At 42.1% G+C, this 12,101-nt stretch overlaps 1 protein-coding gene across 6 annotated transcripts in view; it reads left to right on the forward strand.

Annotated features, from left to right (window-relative positions):
* Positions 1-12,101, forward strand: part of spdl1 (spindle apparatus coiled-coil protein 1) — a 339,338-nt gene that overhangs the window by 95,876 nt on the left and 231,361 nt on the right. For 5 of the 6 annotated variants that reach the window (XM_077532662.1, XM_077532663.1, XM_077532664.1 and 2 more), the window contains exons 3-5: positions 101-277; positions 1,329-1,523; positions 3,702-3,842. In XM_077532662.1, coding sequence (XP_077388788.1) covers positions 101-277; positions 1,329-1,523; positions 3,702-3,842 — 513 coding nt within the window. Of the gene's footprint in view, positions 1-100; positions 278-1,328; positions 1,524-3,701; positions 3,843-4,748; positions 6,399-6,917; positions 6,969-7,053; positions 7,162-12,101 lie in introns of those variants that run through there. The other variant, XM_077532666.1, reaches the window with a different exon arrangement.

Consider the following 12,101-nt stretch of genomic DNA (forward strand, 5'->3'; position numbering starts at 1 on the left):
CAAAAAATACGGTAGTTAAGATTAGCAATTATACCTCATGTACACGGTGAAGGTTTTGTTTAGACAGTGTGTTCTTCTGTCTCTCTGATGCATGTCCAAGGACCTTAAGCAAGACAACTATACATTGGAAAAGGAAGTGGTGCTGAAGACCCGGCTAATTGAATCACTGCAGTCAGAGGTTGACTTTCTGAAGAAACAGTATCAACAGAACATGGATGATGAAAAGGAAAAACTCGAGAGAACTCACCGCATGACTGTTAATGAACTCAACAACAAGGTACAGCGATTCTCTTAACTTTAAAATAAAATTAAATAGATATTGAATTTAAAGAGAAAAAATAATGCAATCCCTACGATTGGCTCGTGACCAGCGCAGGATAAATCAACCTGTATGAGCAGATTATGTGTGTTTGTTTTTTGGTTAATTAATCTGTATTTAAGTAGAAGTTTTCCTTTGCTTCGACGTGTGTTCTACCGAAACCGGAAACCAGTTTTTTGAGCGTACTTAAACTATCAATTGCTGGAGCACGCACGCTGTACGCAACAGGATTTATTTTTGCGTTAAATCAGAACAACATTGGAAACTCGTTTTGACAAAATGACAAAATGAATGGACAGCATGTTTGACTGGCAAACATGTCTGAGACCTTCATTCAGCAACATCAACCATGGCAAGAAGGAGTGTGTCAATTATGACATTATGTTACAGTATGACATAACAGTGGCTCAAAGCATTGGCTTAGCCCCTACAATTCAAGTCAAAAACTGTTTGCAAGATATTTTCGCAAGGTCAACATCTCTATCACGTTTTTGATGGCAACTAATACGAGAAAATCCGTGTGTTTGTAAGTTTATGTTTGGATCTCGTTTTGTTAATATTATCATTTATGTTTGATATTTGAGTTAATCACTTTGAGTGGTCTGATCTTATAAAATGGGTAGGCAAAAATAAGTATGAGCTTCAGCCTATGCTTTTTCGTCTGTATGTTTCTTTTTTTTTATGACGGACCTGTGTGTTGTACGTTTTTTTTCTTTTATGACTGATCGAAATATGTCGTATTCATTCATTTTTAAAACAAGGGATCGAAAATTAATATTTAAAACTCAGATTAATAAAAATTAATCAATATATGTCTTAATTTATGAAAGTAATAGTTGCATCCCTGGAGTTTACATTACCAGTAAAATGAGGTCACAACGATGTTTACATTGTTGTTCTTTTCATGTACTTACAGAGGTACATGCATTTTTTTCCAATACTTACAGGGGGCTGTTTGTATAAGCTTTTATTCTCACAAATCACTATATATATTTTTTTTTTCTTATAGATGAGGCTTTTGCAATCTGCGCTGGATGAATCACAGCTAATTGAGAAACAGCTGAAAGAAAAACTTGGATTACAGACCAAAGTGCTGAATAATAAGATGGAGGAGCTACGGGTTCTGAATGAAGATACTCAGAGTTCATCAACATTGGAGTTATTGGATATGCAAAAAAAAAATCTGGAGTTAGAGAACGTAAAGGTGAAGAAGACATTTATCTTGTGTTGTGTAAGGAAAATCTGTCAAATTAATAATTAAATCAATAATTGTTAATTGTTAAATTAATAATCAATTGGCTCATTAATTGAAGGAGACTCAAAGTTAATATTTAAATTAATTTTGAGCTTTCCTGCGGAGTACCACATCTCTTTTTGATAATTTTATCGGGATAGCAGATGAGAACTTCATTTAATCAGTCATTAAAATGAAGGATGTACCCTTTCTACAATTTTGTGAGTTCTTTGTTCAGCTTAGAGGTCACTATAAATTGATGAAACACACACAGTAAAAAACAGGTTTTGAGTTTTTGTGCACGTTTATTTTCTAACCTATGTGGGAAAATCTACTTGGAACTTAAAGAAGCAAAACTAACTACTGTGATTGGAAATATAACAAGAACTAAAATAATCAAACAAAAAGAAAACAAGAAAAGAGATACGGTCTTAACCAAAGGTGATGGATTTCTTAAATCAAACCAACATGGGACCAAAACTAACCTATAGTTGCTTGCACCAATGTGTACAATATGGCAAATGCCTACAAGGTTGCACTTACAGATAGTTGGTCCGTGAAGCAGAACCCTGGATGGAGGGTCGCCAAGCCCTTTTGAAGAAGGAATGAAGAAGGTACAGTCCAGGAGAGGGAGCGAGAGGTCGTTGGGCTTGCCAGCTGAGTTTCACGGGTCAACCTGCTGGCTGGGAAAAGGCCCTTTTTGGTTGAGGCCTCAGGGTGCCTGCAAAGGCACCATCTGTTTGAGCCGGTCCAGGGACAAAGCAGTGCGTTTCGCTGCACCTGTCGCAAAAGCAATGGCTTCCGTGAGTTTGTCGCGTATAATGTTCACGCGAGCCGTGTGCTGGTGGTCAAGCTAAGTGTGGCTAGGCCTCTTTTTGGCACCCGCGCCCGATGGAGGGGCAGCAGCGTTGCAACAGCATTGAAGCAGCCAGGGGGAGGGTAGGAGCAAAAGAGAGAGCCAAAAAGCGCAGAGCCAAACAGGAAGTCTGCTTATATATTGGGGGGCTGCGGCCTACTCCAGAGCAGGGGTCCTTCAAAATGAATCTGGATCCCATGTTTACCGAGAATCTAAGGTCAAATTTCAATCAATGCAACACGTAGTTGAATACAGTTGAATACCTCAAATGAAATGTTACCTACCTTACACTGTTAAAATGTGCATGCACATGAAAGTTTAGTGGCGAATCTGCCACTGCAATAGTACATTTTCATGACATTTCATGCAGTCAACATTTCAAAAATGGCAAACACATAACATTTCATAGTTCATTCATAGTTCGGTCTGTTGCAAAATAAGTCAGGTTTCTGAAAAGGCTATTACTTTTCTTTCTTGTGTGCGTGTCAGTCAGAGCTGGATTCAGAGCATGTGGTTGTTTTTTGTCATGACTCCGGTCATGCAGGAGTAAAGTTTGGGTATTATCTCATGTCTGGGGTCACGCCTGAGTTAAACTATCATGACTGTTTTGTTTGCAGCAAATGTCTGATAGTTGACTTTATATGTGAACTGATGATTTGTTTGAGGAAAATGTCTAATGTTTAGTTTCATTTGAACTGATGCAATCGGCTTGTAACTAGGGGATGTAAAGACTCTTTAATCTCACTATATGGTTAGGACCAGTCAGCAGCGAATCAGATAAATCCAGGTCAGTCCGGTCTCAGCTCTTAATATGGGCAACAGCCAATCCGCAGCGGATCAGATCAATCCATGTCAGTCCTGTTTCAACGACCTATCAGAGTTACCCACATGTTTACCCTCAAACAATGGGATCGAGTCATGGGCTATTTAAGCTGTCTGAGAAATGTGTGTGTTGCCGGATTATTAACTCTGTCCTCGATGTGCCTACGCAGCCCAAGGGGGCTTGGCGTGTTTTTGTTTAGTCAAGTTATATGAATAAATAGTTAAAACCTTATTTGTGTCTGCGCTTTGGATCCAATCCTTCAGCACGCAACTGTTTTTGGGGGATGTTATTGGCTTCCCCAAACCCCACAGTGGCATGTCCAGGACACAGGAGTGGAGTTCCTTGAGAACTTAGGTTGCAAAAAGTTGCAACTGGCCGATAATCGTTACAGTTGCACACAAAATGAGAATGTACTGTATGTTATGACATTTGAAATGTGTTGGGGGCTTTAATAGTTGTTGTCTTGCAGTTGGAATTGGAACTGGCACAAAAGGAATCACAGTACAAAGAGCAGCAGCTGCAGTTAACCAATAGCAGCTTACAACACAATCTCAAGCAAACCACAGAGAAGAGAGACCAAGAAGCTGCCACCTGGTATGCAGAATTAGAGGTAAATATTCAGTTGTTCCTACTGTTTTGCCTTGGGATGTTTGATCCCACTTTTTCCAGACCGATGCCAGTACAAGTATTCAACTCTTCAGTCTTCATCGTTACGATGCCAAGTGCCAATGCCACCAGTACTTTTGATATATAAAATTTCCCAAGAAACAATGACATAATTTTAAAATCAACTTTTTGGAGCTTTTAGCCGTGTGAAAATGCTAATTACTCACCAAAACCATGACAGAAGTGGTGTTTTCCTCTATTCGCTCCTCTATGAAAAATTCTAGATCATTCACCTCTCCAAGGACCAGCCCCTTCCAACCTGAGAAAACGAGCGAGTGCTCACTTTATTACATCATAAGGTGTGGACCCATCCACCGCACCGCCTCTGCGGACTAAGAGCACAGCTACTTCCTTTGTGAACTCAATACAATAGTGACAAAAGTAGCCTTTGTCAGTGAACATTGTGTCCAAATGAATTCAAACCAATAAATTATCCTTCACATTTGCAAGTGCAATGACAATTGACTGTCTTAAAATCTTAGAATGGTTCTGGCTGACAATTGTGTAAACTACAAGTAAAACGTTTGCACTGTTGAACCTAACTGAATGAATAGTATAGTGGTTAGTGTGCTTACTCTGTAAGCAGCAAGTCACTGGTTTGAAAGCAGCCTCGGTTTATTTTATTTTTTTCCTCCTCCTTTTCTCTCACTTCTTCTCTCTTCTCCCCTCCACCTCCAGGATTTCTTGCGGCAAGGAGCCGTTTTGTTTCAAATGTTCATTGAAGAATTTGCTTGCGTCAAGCTGCATGGCGTACTCGGAGTGCTAAAACTCAGAGCTACCACAGCAGGCTGCAGTCGGCTCGCCGGGGGCGTGGCAATCACACAGGGAGAGGCGGGGTTTTACTGAACCGGGCGTTTGACTTCCGTGTTGCAAAACTAACCAGCCATCCATCCATCCATCCATCCATCCATCCATCCATCCATCCATCCATCTTCTTCCGCTTATCCGAGGTCGGGTCGCGGGGGCAGCAGCTTTAGGAGGGAAACCCAGACTTCCCTCTCCCCAGCCACTTCAACCAGCTCCTCCGGCGGGATCCCAAGGCGTTCCCAGGCCAGCCGAGAGACATAGTCTCTCCAGCGTGTCCTGGTAGTCCCCGGGGCCTTCCGCCGGTGGGACATGCCCAGGGAGGCGTCCAGGAGACATCCGAACCAGATGCCCGAGCCACCTCAGCTGGCTCCTCTCAACGCGGAGGAGCAGCGGCTCGACTCTGAGTCCCTCCCGGATGACCGAGCTTCTCACCCTATCTCTTAGGGAGAGCCCGGACACCCTGCGGAGGAAACTCATTTCGGCCGCTTGTATCCGGGATCTCGTTCTTTCGGTCACGACCCACAGCTCGTGACCATAAGTGAGGGTCGGAACGTAGATCAACCGGTAAATCGAGAGCTTTGCCTTTTGGCTCAGCTCCTTCTTCACCACGACGGACCGATACAGAGTCCGCATCACTGCAGACGCTGCACCGATCCGCCTGTCGATCTCCCTCTCCATCCTACCCTCACTCGTGAACAAGACCCCAAGATACTTGAACTCCTCCACTTGGGGCAGGATCTCATCCCCGACCCAGAGAGGACACGCCACCCTTTTCCGACTGAGGACCATGGTCTCGGATTTGGAGGTGCTGATCTTCATCCCAACCGCTTCACACTCGGCTGCGAACCGCTCCAGTGAGAGTTGGAGATCCCGGCCTGAAGAAGTGGTGCTGAGGCCACCAAACCGGAACCCCTCAACGCGGCTGCGCCTAGAAATTCTGTCTATAAAAATTATGAACAGAATCGGTAACAAAGGGCAACCTTGGCGGAGTCCAACCCTCACTGGAAACGAATCCGACTTACTGCCGGCAATGCGGACCAGACTCTTGCAACGGTCGTACAGGGACCGAACAGCCCGTATCAGGGGGCCCGGTTGAACGCCTTCTCCAAATCCACAAAACACATGTGGACTGGTTGAGCGAACTCCCACGCACCCTCGAGGACCCTGCTGAGAGTGTAGAGCTGGTCCACTGTTCCACGGCCAGGACGAAAACGACACTGCTCCTCCTGAATCCGAGATTGGACCTCCCGACGGACCCTCCTCTCCAGCACCCCTGAATAAACCTTACCAGGGAGGCTCAGGAGTGTGATCCCTCTATAGTTGGAACACACCCTCCGGTCCCCCTTCTTAAAAAGTTCACGGAGGAAGAAAGAGCGCGAGCGATGGACAGAAAAACACAACAGTTAACACTAGATGGAGTTATTTTCGGCTGTAAAAGCATCGTCATCAAAGGATGATGGTGGCGATCAAGTTTCACGTCGAAGAAACGCGTCGAGAAGCCGTTGAGCAACGCTCCGCCAGGACGACTACCGGGAGACCGGGAGGACGATCGATCATCACGACAATCACACCGATTTGGAGGATGACGAGTATAAGCCAGATTTGGATCCTGACCTTTCAGATGAGCGTGTGCCTTCAGATTGGAGATGAAGCAGCAGGGAGTCCTCTCCGAACCCCGCTACAGAACGAGGAGGTAGGCCCGCTAACTTGCCAAGTTCCCCATCGTAGCTCACACGTCACCTCCAATGCCCTCATAAGGCGTCATGCATCATTTTGTCCTCCCATAGAATAAAGTTGCCAGTAACACTAATAATACATGTTCAAGTCGTGCATCTTGTAAATGTAGTGGACAAATATATGGGTGTGTGTGTGCGTGTGCAGAATCGCTAGGTTGATAGACGGACTTGTGTATTGTTATTGTTTTAGTTGTAGTCAAAGTTTTCGTGAGAGGTGGGGAAATGTCAATATGTAGCAAAAAAAAAAAAAGACCGATTTGTGTATTGTCATTGTTGTTTTAGTTGTAGTCATAGTTTTAGAGAGAGGTGGGAGAATGTCAATATGTAGCAAAAAAAGCAAAAAAAAAAACAATCGACTGTGAACCCTGTGGTAATTTTACACACACACACACACACACACACACACACACACACACACACACACATACATACATACATACATATATATTTATTTATATTTTTTTTATCAATTACAGATGCATCCAGCAGCCAGAGAGCTTGGCCTTCCTTTGTTGGTGCAAAGAAAGGTGAATAGATGTAGCCTACTATACTTCATATTGCAGCAATAAAATATCTAATATTTGCAATTGTTTATGATTCTACAATGTACAGGTGGTGCATCTCGAAGTTGTGGGGATGGTTGGAGCTGGCAGCAAAGCGGATGGCAGCCGAAAGACATCCCACATGCACGGACAGGCACTTACATACATAGTTCACTACGTTAGTTCAATAGTTCTTTATGTTCAATAAACTGTTGTTTTTGTTGTCAAAAGCACTTTTTGTAATGTTATTTTTGTTGTTTTATAGAAGGAAAACATTATTTAGATTTTTGAGGTGTCACAGAAGAAAAAATAGCAGCGTTAAAGTCAAAAGTTGTGCTTGAAATGTCTTGTTTTTACAAAAAGCCCTTTTTCTCCCATTTCTTGGTCAAAAATGGGAATTTTCACAAAACCTAGCCATATTCAAACACTGATAACTACAGAACGGAATAAGATAGAAGCATCATTTTTTTTCTGTCGAAAGAAGAGAGTCTAATCTTTCTTTTGGTCTGTTTAAATAGCATAATAACTCAATATTCTGTGGGCCTTGCAAAATCAGCCAAAATCCAGGAAAACGGCTGGGATCAAGGGGGGTTGCTCCATTGAAATGGCTCTTAGTCAAAGAGTTAATTAAACAATGTGGTACTCAAGGTAACAGTGACTTATAGTCCGGACTTTTGTAACTTCGGTAGCAGGCACATGGTGACTTTGGAGGAAGAACTCGAATTTTAATGGCCGTTTGTTTGTTTGTTTGTTTGTTTTCCGGTGTGGTGGGGGTTGCGCTGTGTAGGTGCTCCTCCCTGATTGGTGGCCCTCTTTTCCGACTGAGTCCACCAATCAGGAGCCCTGATGGCCTGATTGGCTTTAGATGTGCTACCAGCTGGCTGACTAGCTGGTGGATTGTGTGTCTTCAACAAGGCCGTCACTATACCTCACGTGTGTACGAGCGTGTACGAGTGCGTGTATTCCTTGTCCCTTCGTCGGAGTGCCTCGTAAGGACAGCCCGGACTTCGGAGTTGGGAGAGAGGCCCACTATTGGCTCAATTTCATTTTGTTTTATGTTTGCGTCTTGGGTGTGTATGGAAATTGGGAAAGTGGCCCAATGTTCCCACAGTGTGTGTTCCCCGAACCCCATCTGATTGCCGCCACATTTCTCCACTAGCACCACTACTACATGTGCTACCCACCTGATTACCATCAATTTCATGCCCCGGCACTTAACAACATTGCTACACATGTGAATTAACAAACTATATTTTTTAGGGAAAAATGGGGCTGTGGCACTTGGGTAATAGTGCTGTAACTAAGCTAGCAGTTATATGGTTAAACATGCTTCTAAGGAGAACATGGCTACACATGTGAATCAGGGCTCTACACTAACTTTTCCACTACTAGCACTGGTGCGAGTAACATTTTTAGTTGCTCGCACAGCACGGGATTTGGTCGCACCATTTTTTTGTGGCGGTGCAGTATGACCTTAGGCATACGCAACTCTATATATTTGCAAAATATTTGATTGGAACACGAGGTTTGCCTGCAACAGCAGTGGATATCAAAACAAGTCAATAATTTCGTATAACTTACCGTATTTTCACGACTATAAGGCCCACCGCATTATAAGGCGCACCTCCAATGAATGACATTTTAAAACTTTTTCCATATATAAGGTGCACCACATTATTAGGCGCACCTTCAATGAATGACATATTTTAAAACTTTTTCCATCTATAAGGCGCTACAGTAGAGGCTGGGGTTACGTTATGCAGCCATTAGATGGTGCTGCGCTAAAGGGAATGTCAACAAAACAGTCAGATAGGTAGGGATGTCACGATACCAGAAATTTTGTAGTCGATGCCGATACCACTGAAATTCCACGATTCTCGATGCCATTTCGATACCACGGTAACAATAGAAAATAAGCAATAAATTCTGTACTTCAACATACACTCCTTTATTAGAAGTGAACAAACAATGATCCTGTGTGCTTAATGGTATCGGCATGTTACTTGTGATTAGGGCTGGGTTAAACTATATTTGTAATCGATTAATCTAGAAAATAGTTTTTCGATGCATCAATGAATCTAACGATACACTTTTAAATGCGATTCGATTCCGATTCGATTATCGATTATCTCCCTATAATTTGACCTCTATAGCAATTAATGCTAATTTATCTCCATGAGTAAAACACAATTTTCTTCTTTCCAATATATTTTTATTCAAGTTCAAAAATGAATTTTATTGAACAATACGACAAAGTGCACACAGCTCTAGTGCAATGGAATCCTACAATAAAGAAATAATAAAATAAAACTCTCTTTTAATAACTAAAACTGCAAAAGCCACAATCTGAACCAAAATCTTATCAACATAAAATAAAAAAAAATAAAAAAAATAAAAAAAGAACTAACAGCAGTGGTGACGGCTGCAATTTACAAAACACAGCTCCACCACCACTCACGCTTTCTGTGTGCATCTGCTCAGGTGTGTGTGTGTTGTAGTCATGTGTTGTGTTGGAGTGGATGTTCGCATCTCAACGTGCTCAGCTGTCAGGCTTGCCCCTTTTTTTTGTTGACTATATTTCCAGTCACTGGAAAAAGCCTTTCATATGGTGTTTTATATGGATGTTGCTTGTTTATTAATAGACAGAAATAAAAAAAAAAAAAAGGTTAACGCGTATTTGAAGAGCGTGTGTCTGTGTCAATGAAACAAAAAAAAAAGTGTCAGCAACAAGCAAGTGTGAGGGCTGTGTATTTGCGTGTGTTAAAGTGGGCAGTGGGTACATGTTCAGTGTGCGAGGCTAGAGCACAAGTTACGTGGTGCAGTTTGGATGAATGACGGGGTTACTCATTGCCAACAAGGAAAGAAAAAAAAAGTTGAAAACTTACGAAGTTTTCTCCACACAAGAAGCTCCTGGGTGCCCCCTCTTAATCGCGGTTGTGCTTTTATGGTATGCCAAGTACTTTGCATTTTTCGGTAAAGTACTCCCATACTTCGGACGTCTTATTACGAGGTCGTATCTTCTCCCCGGACTCGCTGCTACTCGATGCTGCGGTCGCTGCTATTTTTGGATTCTATAACTGTATCCCGTCGCGCTGCGCACAACGGAAGAAAAAAAGGAGGCAATTCCGCTTCTCAGCTTCCGCGTCATCTATCTATTAGAAACAATAGACACATCATTGTATTGTGTTATTGCTAGCTTGCTTCACACTTCGACAATTAAAAAAAAACAAAAAACTTCACACTTTCTCCATTTTTGACCCGGCCCCTGCCGGTACACGTAGCTTGCTTGTCATGTCTTCCGGGCATCCGCAAACCACAACGATCGTTGCCCTCCATTGCTACACTGTAATTGTGCACAATATACGTGCATTGTACGTTCTGCTTTTTTTTTTTGCGCCTTGTGTTTTGTCTGCAAGGTAACGTATATTTGGTGGCCCAGACATTGCGCGATGGCGCCAAAAGTGACGCATCGACGTGCATTTATTGCGTCAACGTATTTTTTGTATTTTGTATTTTTTTCGTTGTCCCAGCCCTACTTGTGATTACTCACCGATACCGATAACACTGTTTTAATACATCTGCCGATACCAGTATCGGTATTGGAACAACACTAGCTGTAAGTCCATGTACGTTACTTTTTCTTCTTGGTCATAGGCTCCTGTGTAGTTTCGTCAAAGGGCTTTTTCTCCGTTGCAAAGAAACGTTCCACGTCTTTTTTTTTTTTTTTTTTTTTTTTTTAAAACTCATTTTGCTAACTTGTCGATTAGCATCAGCACTACGTGACTGAGTTAGTAGGACTGGATATTGGCGCCAACTTTACGATACGTATCATGATACAGGGGTCACGATACGATACGTATCGCGATACATATGTATCCCAATACATGATCTTCAAAGCGATGTGTATAACCATATTTTACATTAATTTACTTGCATTTTATAATAACAGTCATATGTATACCTAAAGGATATGTTTATTATGTTGGATGACAAAAAGGTTTTTGTTAGTAGCTCTTCTGGTTTACCAACAAGCGGCATACCTGGTCTAAATTAGGGGTATGAATCTCAGCACTGAGGACGATTCGATACGCATCTCGATGCACTCCCGGCGATACGATACTTTAAAGATACATGGAATTTTCTGGTGATGCGATGCGATACGATTCACCCTCTTCATGACGCGATACGATGTGATAATCATTTAGTTAAAATCAATGCGATCCGATAGCGATATGATGTAATTTGTTGCGATACGATGCGATTTAACGTGAGGCAAATAAGCAAAGGGAAAAAAATAAATGTACAGAAATATAGGGAATTCAGTATTGTACTACAAAAGTTATTTTGCTTTATTCCTCATAGGCACTTGGCAGTAAATGCAACAAAAGTGCTGTTTTTGCCATCTTAAAAAAAACTCAGAGTAACTTAAAGTGACACTTTCAATAGTGCAATAGTCACCATTGACATCTAACCCATCCCCCCCTGTATTTTATTATTCCCTCCTTAACTCTCTCCCTGATGGTCATCTGTGGTGCTCTCACTGTAGCCAGGAAACCTCCAAGCAGCTGGTCCATGGCTGACTTTTTCTTGGGAGGCTCTAGCTCATCATCTAGGTTAGACAAGGCAAAGCAAGACAGGACAAAAGAGACATGAGTCACAGCAATAAGTCGACAATAATATCACAAACACAATAACAAAAAACAGACAATATAATGCACATCCCCCTCTTGGTGCTGATACATTAACATAAATCATAAACAATAGCACAGTCTCATAACTCACTTTGTACTGCTCCAAAAAAGTCACAGCCAACTGTGTGAACCTTTACTTTTGTTTACAATATCAGCATATCAAATTAGTTATTAATTAAATTACCATATGACTACAGTACAATATCATCATCAGAAGTATTTTCAAATCAATGCACTATTATAGATAATAAAAGCAAGTCCCACAACAAACCTCTCTCATCTTCCTCCATCTCCTCCTCCTCCTCCCTGTGGCTTGCCCCTTCTCCTTCTGCTTGAGCTGCCTGGCTCTCATCATCCAGCATACCATCAGCCCTTGCCTGACAATCAACAGAGCAGAAAGCTCCTCATCCTCATCATCATCATCATC

This window comes from Festucalex cinctus, chromosome 9 (genome assembly GCF_051991245.1).
Source record: "Festucalex cinctus isolate MCC-2025b chromosome 9, RoL_Fcin_1.0, whole genome shotgun sequence".
Taxonomy (NCBI): domain Eukaryota; kingdom Metazoa; phylum Chordata; class Actinopteri; order Syngnathiformes; family Syngnathidae; genus Festucalex; species Festucalex cinctus.